The sequence below is a fragment of the Physeter macrocephalus genome, chromosome 4 (assembly GCF_002837175.3).
Source record: "Physeter macrocephalus isolate SW-GA chromosome 4, ASM283717v5, whole genome shotgun sequence".
NCBI classification, from domain to species: Eukaryota; Metazoa; Chordata; class Mammalia; order Artiodactyla; family Physeteridae; genus Physeter; species Physeter macrocephalus.
Genome location: NC_041217.1, coordinates 74,484,141 through 74,500,928, shown reverse-complemented (window position 1 = coordinate 74,500,928; position 16,788 = coordinate 74,484,141). Strand labels below are relative to the sequence as shown.

General features: G+C 48.6%; 1 protein-coding gene across 2 annotated transcripts; it reads right to left on the bottom strand.

The window, feature by feature from the left end:
- Window positions 1-7: 7 nt before the first annotated feature.
- On the bottom strand, window positions 8-16,365 carry RIIAD1 (regulatory subunit of type II PKA R-subunit domain containing 1). 2 transcript variants are annotated; one of them, XM_055084318.1, is made up of 6 exons: window positions 16,277-16,365; window positions 15,709-15,785; window positions 10,924-10,970; window positions 9,676-9,803; window positions 8,887-9,067; window positions 8-159 (listed from the first exon to the last, which is right to left on the bottom strand). In XM_055084318.1, exons 1-4 carry the CDS (start codon window positions 16,358-16,360, stop codon window positions 9,733-9,735), a joined length of 279 nt encoding a protein of 92 aa, XP_054940293.1. In that variant the 5' UTR covers window positions 16,361-16,365; the 3' UTR covers window positions 8-159; window positions 8,887-9,067; window positions 9,676-9,732. The 2 variants fall into 2 exon arrangements, with proteins under 2 accessions (XP_054940293.1, XP_007117318.1); XM_007117256.3 differs by lacking the exon at window positions 8-159 and having other exon boundaries at window positions 7,997-9,067.
- Between the last annotated feature and the right edge of the window lie 423 nt (window positions 16,366-16,788).

The window sequence follows — 16,788 nt, the reverse complement described above, 5'->3', positions numbered from 1 at the left end:
GGTGGCTTCTCTTGTTGCGGAGCACAGGCTCTAGGCGCACAGGCTTCGGTAGTTGTGGCTCGCGGACTCTAGAGCGCAGGCTCAGTAGTTGTGGCGCATGGGCTTAGTTGCTCCGTGGCATGTGGGATCTTCCCAGACCAGGGCTTGAACCCGTGTCCCCTGTATTGGCAGGCGGATTCTTAATTAACCACTGCGCCACCAGGGAAGCCGAAGCCCAAGGTATGTTTTAAATTGGTGAACTTTAATGTAAATAAATTATACTTCAATAAAGATTTATTTTTTAAGCTGGCTCAGGTATAGAAACAGCAAGGAATTACAACTTTTTATCGGGGTGGCTGCCCTCAGTCTCCTGATCATCCATCCTCAATTACTCTTAATTGTACAGATTGGGCGATATCCTTGTGGAGTGCCACCTATCTTGTTCCCAAGAGAGCTGTATTTCATTAATGATCTCCAGAGCCCTCTGCCAGTTGGACCCTAGCTGCCTCTCCAACATGTCTGCTCAGTACAGTAATTCAGCCACTCTGATGCCAATGACTAGGCACCTACCACCTGCCCGTTTCAGCGTCCTATGGTCCCCATTACTATCAGTGAGCCTGGTTCTGTGACAGTTCAGTCCTGCCTACGGAGCAAGGCCATCCCTGAGCTTCTCATTGAAACTGGTGCTCAATTCACCAGCACATTCTTTCTCACTTCAGTAAATACAATATCTTTTGGGCCCTCTGATAGAACATAATCATTTGTTGACTTTTCTGACTTGATGTAGCATATAAAACTGGCATAGTCACTCTAACTTGCCAACTTTTTTGACCCCTTTGATACCTTCTTCCATCATATACCAAGTGGCCCCCACTCACTGCAACTAAAGAAAGCCCACACGCAGCAATGAAGACCCAACGTGGCCAAAAATAAAAACAAATAAAATAAATGTAAAAAACAAAAAACTTATCTAGAGCTCTGCTACTCTTATAATTAAACCCTGGACTTTATTCTCAGCTTTTTGGGTCCTCTAGATGCAGGAAATAGAAGTCTCTTCACAAGCTGCCAAGGAGGGCCTCTGGCTTTCACAGGCTTCAGTTAGTGACTATCACCCTCAGCCTTTCACTGTCTTTCTCCAGTGCACTGAGGGCCTCTATCAGCAGCCATTCAATTCCACTGTCTTTATAACTTCTCAAACCTGATATATTTCCCCCACTAATGCATTCCCCTCCCAGCAGGATCCCATCCCAGTGCACCACTAGTGAAAGTTTTGACAGTTGCACCCATCCAGTGTGCCAGGGGCCATCCATGCTCTACCCACCACCAGCGATTGGGTCCTCATTGCCAGCCGGCCAGCAGGTGATTTGGCTTTAAAGTCACATTTTGGAATCTGCTTCCTCAGTACTCTTGGCACCAACTGTTGCCAGGCTGGGTTCCCTGGGAAACATACTTTGAGATGGAGATTTGAGTAAAGGAAGTTTACTAGGATGTGCTGTCAGGATCAACAACACCTGTGAGGAAGTGAAGGCCACAGGATTGGACAGAAGGAGCCATGGAGCTGTAGTGACCCTTCAGTGCTGTCCCCCATAGAGGCAAGGGAATCAGGCCTTTGAACTCCCATACTGACCAGTGAATACAGGCTGTCTAAGGACGGGGCACTACCTTGGATGATTTTTCAGTTGAGGGCAACTTCTAGAGGGGTCTCGGCTTAGAAATGTTAGCCACCAAAACTACCCACACCTTGCACAGGAAGGAAGGCCAGAGGGTTGAGTGCTTCAGTCCTAAGAGGGGTATCTGGATGGCAAACCATGGCATACACTATAGGACCTTTAAATACGAGAAGTAGAATATATATATTTTTTTGATACTTCTCACCTAGGACAGCTATAGACAACTTCTCTCCCCTCTTAGATGGTTTGGTGTGTGGGGTCTCACAATCAGTTACTTTACTATTGGAAGGGTTGTCAGCCGAGGGGAGAAAAACGGTGTATTCCAAAACCAAATAGACATTGTATTAAGATTTTACTATGTATTAGTCCTAACATTGCTATGAACTATTGAATACATGTGACCAAGAATACACTGTGCATCTTACCTTCCTCTCTAAGGGGTGGACTACTTTTCTTTACACTCAATAGATCTTCCCATAACATCTAGTGCAAGTCGATATACAGAACAGCAAACTGAAAAATGAAAATCATGGAGATGGAAATGACCTTGAATGAGAGATAGTTGGCACTCAAAATGTTTGTTGATAAACTAATGGATTTTGACCTCACCTACAGTTAGAATGATAGATTAATTGCCCAGACGTGTACTACATTCATGTTCCTGAACTGTCATCCAGCCGTTTTTTGTTCTCCAAGCTAAACAAGTCTAGGTATTTTTTTTCCTAGCGTGAAATACTGGAATCACATTAGACTGGAAATCAGGAGAGTGTCAGCCCCCTGTGCCGCTCTGTCATCTGTGGATAAGTTTCTTCATCTGTAAAATAAGACTGGACTGGCTGATCTCTAAGGCAATTTCTACTTGAACAAATTCTACGATTCAGTCCTCCCCTTTGGCATCTGGTTTTCATTTCTCTAATCATAAAGTGTGGAAACAAAACGCAGTAACCCATTTAGCCTTTTTCCATCAGATTTAGTTTGCAGATACATCTTAATTGAACAATTAACCTATCCTACAGCTACCAGACAACTATTAGGAGTTTGTTCTTCCAGTCTCCTGAGATGCGCTTATCGCTGCAATTCTTTGAAGGCTCTGTGCTGTCGCTTATCCAGCCCAGTGACTGAAGAATAGGATACTTTGTGAAGTCCTGCTCCTGAAGGACCCGCCTCAGATTCCAGGCCACTTGGGGCCTGTGAGAGACGGCTCAGGAGTGTGACTAGTGAACTGTTGTGTTGGGCCTTGAAGAAGCTTTCTGGAGAAAGCGCTAAGTCTTCAGTCTCACACAAAATAGCCCTAAACTCCAACATATCAACTTGCATTTAATTTTAGTGTATTCCCTCTTCTCCTTGTGACTCTCCTCAGTGACCGTCCCCTGTGCCAGGTTAAATTACTACCTCACTGAAACAAAAGCTGCTATCTACGAAGGCCTACCATAGGCCAGACATGGGAATGGTGCCTGCATGTGTAATGACACCCCGCACAAGTCCACAAGGGACATGTTATCCCCCTTATAGATGAAGAAACTCAGCAACCCAAGGGGACAACAGGAATGCTTTAACAGTGCCAAGAGCCTGTTCTTTTGCAACAAGCATTTAGTGAAAAGCTACTGTATGCAAAGCACGTTTGATTCTTTTGGATTAAAGCAGAATTTTCCCATGGATGCTGAAAAATTTCTGGGTTTGTATGTCCATATGCATGTGCCAGCCTGCTCCCAGGGAGCTGTTTTTACAAAGCAAATGTTAGCATTCATGGATTTCAGATTCACGATGACAACAAAGCTCAAAGATAAAATCTAGTAGCATGCCCCACTTTTTTTTTTTTTTTTTTTTTTTTTTTACAGATATGAAAACCAAGGCCCTACGAGACTGTTAGATAACAGTGATATCTAAGATAACAGTGAGGAAAGGCTTCAGGAAGAAGTTTCCTTGGAAGAAGCAAGACTTGCCCTTCAGATTTAATAACGGGGAGATATGATATTAGACAGTAACTTGGTGCCTGTAATTCCTAATAGTCTGTTAGCATTTAGCTCCCACGCTGGGAAACATTTTCTGGCCAAGTCCCCATCATGCCCACCTGCCACTACAGCGCCAGTCAGATATCCCTCCTCTGTGCCCCTGCAGTGGCTTGCCCTTTTCTCATTTCACTTTTGCCCTTTTCTCATTTCACTTTTGAAACTGATTATAATTATCTATTAATCCATCTCCACTCACTAGACTACGAGTTCCTTGAGGAATGTGTATCTGACTTCCAAAAGTTTGCAGCCTGAGTATATAACGTACCCTAATGTTTGTTGAATAAACGAGTGAATAAGTGATCAAACAAGTGAATGAACAATCAACCTTGCAAGGTTTCTTTCTTCAGACACTTCTAAGAAGGAAACATCTAAGAAGCTCATGAAACAGCACCGCCAGAGATTAGGCCCTGGATTTTGCAACTTCTGAAGAAACTTTCTGTTACAGGAATCTGGAAACTTGTGACCATTCTCCCACTCCTAGCCCTGTTTCTCTTCCTCCTGGTCACTCCACTCAGGCGTGGAACGGGCATTCTCCGAGCGGAGCGGTGTCTCGACCAGGAGAGGGCAGCAGAGGCCCGTCCAGGGAGATGAGAGAGACGAGCTTTCCAGCTCTGGCCCTGCCTTCCCACCCAGTGAGGGCCAGCCGGAGGCCATCCTTGCTGCAAGCCTGTGACAGCTTCTGCTCCAACTGTGAGGACAGGAACCTGACACAGAGGTCACTCTAGGTCACGTGGTGGCAAAGTTAGGCCTGCCCATTAGTTCCCATTACTTCTGGACATCAGGGCCAATCTGCACAACATTTCCAAGAAGCCCCTAATGTCTTTTAGCCTAAAAGTAAAATAGACCCGAAGATATGGAAAATGTCAAACCCCTCAAGCGTCTCCCATTACAAAAGCCCGTCCTCGACACTGCCTACCCTTCTAGCTACTGCCCTTCCTCCGTCCGCCTCACAGCCTTGCTCCTAGCAGGTCATCTCCACGGGCAGCACACATCCACTTCCACATCCTCATCTCACAATTACTGCTAAGCCCACTGCAGTCTCACTTCTGTCAACCCCACTGAAGCTAATCATATTAATATTACGCACGACCCAATTGCAAATCAGTGGAAACCTTCTGGCCTAAATTCATCCCCCGGGGAGTTCCCTGGTGGTCTAGTGGTTAGAATTTGGCACTTTCACTGCCACAGCGCAGCTTCAATCCCTGGTTGGGGAACTGAGATCCCACAAGCCACACAGTACGGGCCAAAAAATAAGTTAAAAATTTTAAAACTTTTTTTTTTTTTAATTTATTTTTGGCTGCGTTGGATCTTCGCTGCTGCACGCGGGCTTTCTCTAGTTGCGGTGAGAGGGGATTCCTCTTCATTGCAGTGCACAGGTTTCCCGTTACTGTGGCGTCTCTTGTTGCAGAGCACAGGCTCTAGGCACGCGGGCTTCAATAGTTGTGGCTCGCGGGCTCTAGAGCGCAGGCTCAGTAGTTGTGGTGCACGGGCTTAGCTGTTCCACAGCATGTGGGACCTTCCGGGACCAGGGCTCGAACCCATGTCCCCTGCATTGGCAGGCGGATTCTTAACCACTGCGCCACCAGGGAAGTCCCCCCAAATTTTTAAACATTTTTAAAATTAAAAAATAAATTCATCTCCCCATTTCCCCTGCCCCTGTTGACTTCCCTTCTGCATTAGCAGATGATCCTATCATCCCCTCTCCATGTCCACACAAGAAACCTGGAAGTCAGTCTAGAATCTACATCCCCCCTTATAACCCCGCCCCATTCAAATCACAAGCCCTGCCAATTCCTCCTCCTAAAGAGAACTAGGATTCATCTCCTGTTTTCATGCCACCGCCTCGATCAAGCCTTCATCGTGCAGTCAGGCTTCTAACCACCACCCACCCATCCTTGCAACCATTGAGCAAGTGTGCACTGAGTAGCTACACGTGCCAGGCACAGCTGCGGGTACTGGCCTTGGAGTGACGAGCACGACTGACAAGGCCTGCTCTCACGGGGGCTCACATTCCTGGGGCCACAGACAGTAACAGGAAAATAAGCAGACAAGACAATATCAGACAGTGATAGGTGTTGTAAAGAAAACCAGACAGAGGGATGTGACAGAACGGCTAGGGGGAATACCTTTCTAATTAAATATGTTTAAATGCCTGGGGGAAGCGACTTCAGTCTGCTCCCTAGAAAAGGACTCTATGAGGAAGTGAGAAGAAGCTATCTAGGGCACTGTTCAATGGCTAAATCCTCAACTTCCCAGCCTCCCTTCAAGAGGGGGCCACGTACACAGTTCTGGTCAGTGAGATGGTAGTGGAAGCTGGGGGGGCGGAAGTGGGTGTCCTGAGGAAGCTTTTGCTTTCCTGAAAAGACAGACAAGTACCACTGGCACAGTCCCTTCCTGGTCCTCCTGCGTCTCCTCTGACCATGAGGGAGGGAAGGAACGGCAGAGAGGTGGCCCCTGAAACAACGCCAGCAGCCGCCACCTGTGGGTCTGCCACGTGAGGAAAGCACGGCCTGCTTGCTTAGCAGAGTCTTCTCTTGCTTCCAGCACACAGCAACCCAACTTGGACCATTAGCTCTGTGAGGTTCTGGGGAAGAGAAACCCAGGCAGAGTTCGAAGGCCCTAAAGTGGGAACTACCTTGGCATGTTCGGGGAGGAGAGAAAAGATTGGTGTGGCTGGAGCCCCGTGAGGCGGGAGGAAAAGAACAGCTGACGACCAAGAGGTGGAGGGGCTCGCGAAGCTTTGCAGTCCCTGGAAGGCCATCTGGACTTTAAGTGCGCAGAAGACCACTAAAGGGGTTTAGGCAGGAAAGTAACATACTGATTTAGGTTTCTTAAAAGATCATTCGAGCTACCACGTGGAGAATGAGTCAGGGAGGGAGGGTACGGCAGACACTGCTTCGGGACTGACCCAACAGCTGCTCCCCTCTCCTTTTCTCTTGCCCCCTTCTGCTCTGGAAGCAAGGAAGAAAGGAGTAATAAGAATCAGCAGGCCAGGACACCCATGGTGGCGCAGTGGTAAAGAATCCGCCTGCCAATGCAGGGGACGTGGGTTCGAGCCCTGGTCCAGGAAGATCCCACATGCCACGGAGCAACTAAGCCCGTGCGCCACAACTACTGAGCCTGCACTCTAGAGCCCGTGCACCACAACTATACTGAGCCCACACGCCACAGCTACTAAAGCCTGCGAGCCTAGAGCCTGTGCTCCGCAACAAAGAGAAGCCACCGCAATGAGAAGCCCGCGCACCGTAACGAAGAGTAGCCCCTGCTCGCCACAACTAGAGAAAGCCCGCGCACAGCAGTGAAGACCCAACAGTCAATAAATAAATAAATAAATTTTTTTAAAAAAAACATCAGCAGGCCACCAGCATCCTGCTCAGCAGAATGTAAGCACCGAGACGCCCTGACTACCCCATGCCTCTTGCCACGTCTGCCTAGCAAATTCCTTCTTACACATCACATGCCAGTTTCCGTGAGGCCACCCTCACTCCCTCACTTTGCAAGAAGACCAGGTGTTCCTTCTTCCACCGCCTCCTGTATCATGTCCCTACTTCCATCATAGGTATACAACAGTCTTGATAGCAGTCGACGTAATGGGACTGCTCATTCACCTATACAATCATTCGTTCTCGCCACAAATGCATACTAAGCATTTGCTATATTTAGACACTGTGCTAGGGGTCCGGAACTCAACAGTGAACAAGTTCGATTTTTAGGTTTGGTCCCTGCCCTGGTGGAGCTTTCAGTCTAAAAAGTGAGATATTCAGACAGTTAAGGTTTGGGGAGAAAAGCAGCCCGTCTCCCAGACCATGAACCACTGCACGGGAGGGACGATCGCTCTGCCTTACCCCCAGGACCAAGCACACTGTCTCACACAGAGAAGGTGCACTACGACCTAAAAATGCATTTCTTATCTCTACAAGGAAACTCCCCAAGCATGAGCCACTGTACTCTCATGTATTAAATCACACACTCAAGCATTTTGAAAAACACTCTGCTCTCTCCCCACACTGTTGCATGTCTCTTCCCCTACAAAAGGTTCCAAGAGTGTCGGGCTTCCCTGGTGGCTCAGTGGTTGAGAGTCCGCCTGCCGATGCAGGGAACACGGGTTCGTGCTCCGGTCCGGGAAGATCCCACATGCCGCGGAGCGGCTGGGCCCGTGAGCCATGGCCACTGAGCCTGCGCGTCCGGAGCCTGTGCTCCGCAACGGGAGAGGCCACAACAGTGAGAGGCCCGCGTACTGCAAAAAACAAAAAACAAACAAAAAAACAAGAGTGTCTAACATAACACTTCACATCAGAGATCCTTAGTAGATGTGTGTTTGGCTGAAGGCTTCGTTTGGATTTTCTAAACAGGGATACCTCATTGTCAGAGCCATGGCTGCTGAAGTGTGATTCTGAAAGCACTTAAAATAACTCCTCAGGTTCCTACCCCATAGCTTACTATGCACAGCTTTAATAGTTCTCTAAATGCCCCATTTTGCTGCCCTTTCTACTACTGCAGATGACGGTAGCTGGGAACAAGACAGCAGAGACAAAAGGGAAATAAAAATAATACAGCCCCCACTTCGTCTGCATTATTTGTTGCTTCTGTTGCCATAGTGAAGTTGACAAGTGACACACAGGTGAGAGGTCCTCCCTACAGTGGAGCCAGTGAGTTGTGGAGGCCAGAGAGGTAGGACACACACACACATGCAAGACTTCCATGCCTCCTAGGCCTGGAAAGGACTTCACCAGGCCAGCTGGCCCACTCTCCTGCCTCTAAGCTGAAAATCAAATGGCTGGGCAGCTTGTTCCTAAAAATCCTCAAGAACAAAGTCCACCACCTCTGAGTCACCCATGGGGCTCTTATTTCACAATATTCATGGCCCTGAATGGGTTTTCTGTGTCTAATCTCATTCGCTCTTGCCGTCCACCCAACCCAATTCCTCTGACTATTGCTTCTATGGAAATAAAAGTTAATCATCACCTGTACACTTTGTACAGTAACCCCGGAGGTAAGATAAAAAACAAAAGCCACCTTGGAAGCGTGGACTCTGCTTGAGTACAACCACGACCAGCTGTGTTCCTCTCAGGATTCCCCACCCCTGCTCTTTTGTCCGGTCTTGGCTCTGGGAGTGAGTGGCCTGGAGGGGCAGGGAGTGCACGGGGTTGAGGCACATGTGGAAACACCCAGTGACGTAGCTCAGAGGCCTCTGCCACGAACGGAGAAACAGGCCTGCTACCTACCCGGTCAGAGTAGGGGCAGAGCAGCCTCCCATGAAGGATGTCTTCTTCCTTCTAAGTGAAATAAAGCAGAGAGAACAGGGAGGTCTGTTTTTAATGAGCATCTTTAAAAGCCTTTGCAACAGCAGACACAGCCCGGAAACCCACACTAATGGCAACAGGGCTCTCTCGCTTCCAGATGACCCTGCAAAACAGAAATGGTGCTGCTAAATCAGAAGTGTGGCTCTTTCCCACCTCACATTTAAAAACCCAACCTTCAAAATCATTTCAGAAATCCTGCCCGAAAAATGTGTGATGGCCCTCACGGCGTAGCCTGGTTTGACGATGAAGGGGGCAGGAAAGCACCCAATCCAAATGCAACGAGGGAAACTGCGCCCACCCTTTCCAGAAGCACGGGAAAGCCCTTCTACTCCCGCCGCCGCCAAAGACACAAGGAAAAGGCCACCTGCAGGAGCACACAGGAATTCTGCAGCCTGAGAGCAGGCTCTGGATACTAATGGATCCCACCCCATTTCCCTGGCTCTCTCTTCCCTCCAGAACTACTCAACTTCCATTCCCTTGATCCATGTCACTAGATTAAGAAGACGGATGTCTCTCCCTGCCACGGACATGCCAGACAAACCCTGGGCCTCTCTTCACATTCCCCAAAGTAGTGTCGGGAAAATGAAACACTTGCACGGAACTTCTCTGCAGAATCTCTGTTTCGTTTCTTTCACACCCTGGGCCGAGGAGCCAGTGCTTATTTTCACAGGAGTAAAGAAGCCTCTGACTGTAAGTGAGGTTAACACCCACCCTGAGGCTGGATTCTTTCTGTTCTCTCTCAACAGCTGAGCATCATGATTTTGCTAATTAAGCCGCTTTCTTCTCCTTAATTAGCTGCATGTGAATCTTGTTGGGAAGTCTTGGATCCGTGAAATAGTCTGGGATAAGAATTAAAAAGAAATCATCTAAACCCAAGGGAAAAAGACTAGGAGAGAGACAGCTCACTCTGCTAAAAAGCCAGGACGGCTCTGTCTTAGCAGGCCTGTTACTGGTGGTCCTGCTTTACAATGTAATATGAGATGCCACAGCAAATCCCAAGGTCGATGACTTCCCCGCCCCCGCGGCCCCCTCCCCCGAGAAGTTCGGAGCCTCCAGCTCCAGCATTCCCAGCAAGGGCTGACAGGACGGCCCCTGTCCCCTCCACACCGCCCCGCGCTGGCCTGTCAGCTTGCTGACGCACAGGGAGCCATCAGAGGGCTGAGGGAGTTTCTGGTTTTCTGCTCCAGGCCCATCTTGGGGCCCAAATAAATACCAAGTGTTATTCTTGTCTCAGCTCGGCCTGCTGGCTCCGGTCTCTGAGACATCACGCCCTCTCTGAGAATATCCTCTCAGAGAAGAGCCACGCTCTTGCAGGATGACGACAGAAGAGGATTTTTATATACCCAGCATAAAACGTGAATCAGAGCCAGCATCTGCTGTGGCAGCAAAGACATACTTAGATTCAGTCAGAAACGGTTTGAGGCTATAATCCCAGGGCTAAAAGGACCCAAGAAATCATCGAGCCCAGCCCCTTCCCTTTAAATACCATTGACCTCAAGCCATCTCAGGGCACTGGAGCCCATTAGAATCACCTGGGGAGCCTTTAAAACTGTGGATGCCCGGCCCCACCCCAGACTAATTAAATAAAAACCTCTGGGGGTGGGCCCGGGCATCAGTGTTTTTTTAAAAGTTCCCCAGATTATTTTAATGTGCATCCAGGGTTGAGAACCCTGCTTTAAGATTCCCAGGGAAAGAGCTGCCAGTCTGTTCCTTAGGGAATCTCAAAATTCTTAACAATCTTTACCACGAGGAAGTTCTGCCTCGTTTCTTATCTGTCCTCATTTTGAGGAAATGACATTGAGGAAAGAGCCTTTTGAAAAAAGCTCCCTTGGGAGACATTGGATAAAAAAGCACCCCAGACTCTGCAGGGAGAATCCTGGGCTTGTCCGAGTCTAAATTCACAGTAACACTCCTGGTGCTCGTTTATCAAATGCCCAAAGTGGATTCTGCCTTACTCACCTGCAGCAAATTCTTGAATGTTGTCTGGTCTTTTCAAAAACATTTCTCTGGAAAACATCAAGGGATAAGGGGAGGAGGTAAAGCAGGTCCTGCACTGTCGGGGCAGATGACCTGAGACACACCCATCGTGGCAGGCGGAAAGGCAGAGGACTCCTGCCAAGGACCCTTTCCTTCGTGATTTTCCTTCTAGTCAGGATCTGAGGCCAGGAGCAAGACATTCTAAATGGCAAGAAGCCTAGGGAATGCTCACCTCACAAGACAGCAAGTGCTGCAGCCAAGTGAAGCTTGTCATTCACTCCACAAACATTTCACAGAACCAGACACCAGGCCCGGGCCAGGTGGCAAGTTGAAGAGCTCGCTGCCTCATCCTCGAGGGACTCACGTGTGGTGGGACAGATGTGCAACCCACAACCTTCCAAGGAAGTGTAACCAGGAATCGCCATGGGTTGGGGGGAGGGCACAGTAAACCATGCCGAGAAGACGGACTTGAGATGGTTGCTGGCCCTGCATACAGTGGACACTGGGACAAAACCCAGGGTGCCGGTGCCACTGAGAAGCTGAAACTGCCTTATAGCCCACCGACTTTTATAGCTCATAAAGCTCGTTCACAAACATTATCTCACTCTACACTCCGTGAAACAGCAATGACTGTGCCCCATTTTACATATGAAGAAAGCAAGCTTTCAAAAGGTTGACCATTTGCCCAAGTTCATAAGGCAAGTAAATAAAGGAGAGGAGGCCTAGGTCTTGTGGTTCCAAGGCCAGTGCTCTACAACATGGCCTTGTGGCCATGGCTGCCCTGCCCCACCAGCATGGAAGGCCCTCCCTGCCCAGGAGGCCCCTGCTTCCCAAGCTTCAAGAATTTTGCTTCCCTTCTTCTCCTTCAATTCGATTTGAGAATTGTTGAGCACAAATTCTGTGTAAGTCACTATATAAGATATGAGGGATTGATTTTAAAAAGATAAAATATAGCCCCACCTCAAAGGAATTACAGTCAAGTGAAAGGAAATGGGTAAGTTCCCAAATGTCCAAAAGGCCAAGTAACCTCCAGGTAGTGCTATGGGAGGGTATGAAATAGTATGCTGGGAGATCACAGGAGAAAGAGTGACTCCTTACGGCAAGACCCCCAAATCCTCACAGAGCAGCTGGCGTTTGAGAGCACCCTTGAGGTACACATGGGACAAGGGCTGAGGGACAAGAGCCTTCCAGACCAAGGAGCAGCAGGAATAAAGGCCCGAAAATTAACGGGAACCGCCCATGTCCTGTCGACAGTGAACTCCAGAGGGTAGGAACTGGGTCGTATCCACCTTTGTTTCCCCAGGGTCTAGAAGAGCACTCAGGGAGTGTCAGTGCCCCTGCAGAGGGCGATGGAATGATCAGAGAGGTCCAGTCTGGCTGGAGTGGCGGCACGTGCAGGGAGTAGCGGGAAGCGAAGGAGGCCCTAGTATGGAGGGCCTTAAAGACCAGGGAGAGACATTCATACTCAGTTCAAGAGACAATGGTGGGGGGACTTCCCTGGTGGCACAGTGGATAAGAATCCACCAGCCAATGCAGGGGACACGGGTTCAAGTCCTGGTCCAGGAAGATCCCACATGCTGTGGAGCAACTAAGCCCGTGCGCCACAACTACTGAGCCTGCGCTCTAGAGCCCGCGAGCCACAGCTACTGAGCCGGTGTGCCACAACTACTGAAGCCCGCGCACCTAGAGCCTGTGTTCCGCAACAAGAGAAGCCACCGCAATGAGAAGCCCATGCACCACAACTAGAGAAAGCCCACGCGCAGCAAGGAAGACCCATCGCAGCCAAAAATAAATAAATAAATAAATTTTTTTAAAAAGAGAGAGACAATGGGGGGACTTCCCCGGTGGCGCAGTGGTTAAGAATCCACCTGCCAATGCAGGGGACACGGGTTCGAGCCCTGGTCCGGGAAGATCTCACATGCCGCGGAGCAACTAAGCCCATGCGCCACAACTATTGAGCCTGCGCTCTACAGCCTGCGAGCTACAATTACTGAGCCCGAGTGCCACAGCTACTGAAGCCCATGGGCCTAGAGCCTGTGCTCCACAACAAGACAAGCCACTGCAATGAGGAGCCCGCGCACCACAACAAAGACCCAACGCAGCTAAAAATAAATAAATATATTTATTTCTTAAAAAAAGAGAGAGACAATGGGAATGGATAAACAAACCGTGGTAGAGTCACACAGTGGAATACTACACAGCAATGAGAATGGAGGATCTAAAAGATACTGCTGAGCAAAAGAAGCCAGGCACAAAAGAGCACATATTGTGGAATTCCATTTGTATAAAGTACACAAAAAGGCAAAATGAATCTGTGTGATTAGAAGTCAGGATACTGGCTAACATTTTGGAGGAAGTGACTGAAAGGGGCCACAAAGGGTCTGAGGTGCTGGTCAGGTTCTAGTTCTTGATCTGGACGCTAGTATCATGTGTGTTCTCAGCTTGTGAAAGTTCATCCAGTTTAGGATATGCCACTTGTCTGTACTTTATATTTCAATAGAATGTTTTAAAAAAAAAAGCAATATTGTGGATCCACTGAAGATTTTTCCAGCCAAGGAATGATATGATCTGTGCTATGGTTTGGGAAGATTCATCTGCCAGGCTGTTTGCAAACACACCTAATAAAGCCTGTCTACAATTTCACACTTTGCTATCATATCTCCAGCCTAAAACCTGAGATCTCTGGTTGCCTAAAATAAGTTAGATCCCTATTTCTTCCATTTTTCTGTTCTAAAATTCAAGGCATTAAGAGTTCCATATACTGTATATATGAGTATAGACTGGAGAGTTGTGGCTGAATGGCCATAAATCATTAGGATCTGCAAAACCCAAGTGGTGAGCTTGCTTCCCAACAAAAACAGCGTGGAGCTTCTCATGGCTTGCAGTGAGTGTACAGCAGAGACCTGCAGACAGGTGAGGATGGGCATGCTACCCAGGATTCTGTCCCCTCTTCTCCCTTCCTCTTTTCTCACAGGAAGGACCATCTGAAGCATCCAATGCAGATGAGGGGCTGATTCTGGTTCACTCTGGTATCATCCAAAGGAAATAACAACCACACCAAAAAGAAAACCAAAAGCAAACCCTCAAAGTTCTAACACTTCCTCTCCCCTCTCCCCTCCCCCCTCAGAAAGAGAAAGGCCTAAAAGCGGCCAGGAGGATTTCAGGAGAGGAGCTTCCGGGACAGCAAAAGGAGAAGCCTGGTGGCCTACCTGGCCCAGGGAGGGGGATGATAAGGAAGGAAAGGGAAGATGCCTAGAGCTGTCCTTGCAGACACCCAGCTCCTCCTGGAAACTGTTCCTGGGCAGAGAAGCAGGGCCACCCCTGCCATGTGACTAAAACAACACCCTCTTCATTCACCACCCCCAAGGGTTCTAATCCTTTTGTTTGTGAACATTGCAAATGGTGAGTTAATTCAGGTTTTAACATCTATCTCCAGTCTCGCTGCTGGAACCACTCCTAACTTGGATTGCAAGCTCCCCAGGATAGGAAAGATGTCATCCTTTATCTCCCTTTAGAAGAAAAGGTACAGAAAGTGATGGCCTGATCTCCAGGGCTGACACTGACAGAGGACCCCCAGACTATCTTTTGCCCAAGCCTTACCCCTGGCCCCAAAAAACCAAACCTCACAGACAGGTTTCCATTTTCCCTTTCCCCTTCCCCTATCTGCCCTCTGAGAATCGGCTGCCACTTTGAAGAACAATGAAGCATGGAAAAAAGACACCCCTCCAGGCCTACTTTTAAAAAGACAAAGGAGAGCCCTACCTCTGGCTCCCCAGCTCCTGTGTGCTTACAGTGCAACACAGTGGAAAAACCAGGGGTTTGGATCCTGGTTCAGCAATTTGGGGAAGGTATTTCACCTGTAAAATGGAAGTGATAATAAACTATCTTTGTAGAGTTGCTAGGAGGATCAGCAAAAATGTACCAAAATGTCAGACACTGTGGGCCCTGGGGACACAAACATGGCTCCACCAGCTTAGAGCTTTGGTCCAGGGAGAGAAAGAAAAGATGGACAATGCAATTATACAATGTGATAACTGCTAACGTAGGAAACCAACAGCAGTGCCTGGAAATGGAAGCCATTATTATTTACATCTTGCCTATCTGTCTGTAGCCAAACAGTATTCGACATAGCTCTATTGTTTTCATCCACTGATGCTCCATGATTTTTTCTTCCCTCAGTTCTTTGCTTTTCATCCCATTAGGAACATTTTCCATTCAAGCAAATGCCATGCTGAAAGGCAGTGTGGGGGAAGGAAAACGGTGCTCCAAGACATGGTGGAAAATGGTTTTCTTCTCCCCATGACTTACAAGGGAGTGGCTTCCAACCCTTGGGAGTCTTTCCACACCAATGTTCTCAGGTAGAGAAAGGCCAGACGTCTGAATTTTTTTTAAGTTCTAGTGATCTTGTTAAATGTCTCTGATAGAGAATAGGGTTCTACACCCAATGGCTGCCTGCTGAGTTTCTCAATGCCAAATTCCCTCTTCCAAGTGTTGGAAGGTATGTATTTATCCTTAGAGCTAAAGTGAACGCATATTAATATTTTTGAGAATTTTGAGATAACTGAAGGAAACCTCTAGAGATAACAAGAAAACCCTGGGTGCCACAGACCCCGGCGCTAGAAAATATTCAATCTCAGGATATTTTCTAAACTTCAGACCCTAAAGGAAGCAACAAGTAGTGTTTAAAGAAAGAAGAGGTCACTCACACTCATCTATTCTCAACGAGATTTCCACTTTTTGCTCAAGGTCAGTCTGAAAACCACCTACCTGAAGAAACCACTTATGAGCAACTCCACTTCTTTGTGGGTCCTTAGGTACTTTTCATTAGTAATCCGAGTCTGAATCTGGAGGGCAAGAGCAAAAGGTCATGCTTCATGAAGAGAAAGATTTCAGGGTTCAAGCCCTGGAGGTGTGGGGGGCTTGGGGAAACAACGTGCGCACTTAACCCGGGTCTCTTCCCAGGACGTTTGAACATTTAAGCCATCTGTTTTCTTACAGATCAACATCTTCAATGCTGCCTCCGGCTCAGGCTTAGGGGCCTTTAACTAAGGTCGGGTCTCTACCGTTGGGAAGTCCTTGTTTGTATCTAAGTTAAAGTATCGGCAATCATTTCGGTCCATTTCTCTGGCCCATCCCTGTTTAAGTTTTTTCCTGCACTTTCAGGCGCCTGTTGGGCTCTGTTCAGGGCCCCAGAAGCCTAGGGGTCCGCCGGGTGTGTCCCCACCCAGCCTTCCGCCTCTTTATCTGGGAACAGGCTCCACGTACTCTTTCTCTGGGGCCCTTACCCAGGGGGAGCTGCACTCTAAAGGAGGCGGGGGTCGGGGGCCGCACCCACCTTGAAGCCGCGCAGCTTCTCCAGCTGCTCGGGGCTCAGCGCCTCGGGGTACAGTCCTTGAATCCCGCCCGGCAGGGTCGCCATCTTGTCGCGGTCGTCAAGGCGACGGGAGGCGCGGCTGGTGAGGACCCGCCCCGGCCTGGCCCCGCCCTCTCCAGAAGGGGGCGGGGCTGAGGGAAGCAATAAGGGGGCCACTCTGAAGCCGAGAAGTAAGCTCAGGAGGGTGTCTAAAGGATCCCCTTCCCCAGATTTGGGGACTGAATTCCCAGCTTGACTGCATATGAAAATGAGCCCTTCTTGACCCCACCCAACCTCAAATAGTTTTTTCTTTAGCTCTAGAGCATTAAGGAAAAGGGATTCCTAAGGCAGAGTCTCCCAAAATCTGGTTCCAGACTCTCTCACTTGCCTAGTAGTGGGGAAGGAGAATCTAGGCTTCTTCCCTTTCCAGCAGCCCGGGAGCCAAACCCCTCCATCCTTCAAGTGCAGACACTTGACCCTGAAGTCTTGGATTC

Bases quoted from the DNA above. Each gene is read 5' to 3' on its own strand.
- RIIAD1 (XM_055084318.1), bottom strand. From the start codon at position 16,360: ATGGCGACCCTGCCGGGCGGGATTCAAGGACTGTACCCCGAGGCGCTG. The intron at 10,971-15,708 runs GTAGGTGGTTTT...GATGTTTTCCAG, and splicing joins CTCATAAGTGGTTTCTTCAG to AGAAATGTTTTTGAAAAGAC. The intron at 9,804-10,923 runs GTGAGTAAGGCA...TTCTTATCCCAG, and splicing joins CATTCAAGAATTTGCTGCAG to ACTATTTCACGGATCCAAGA.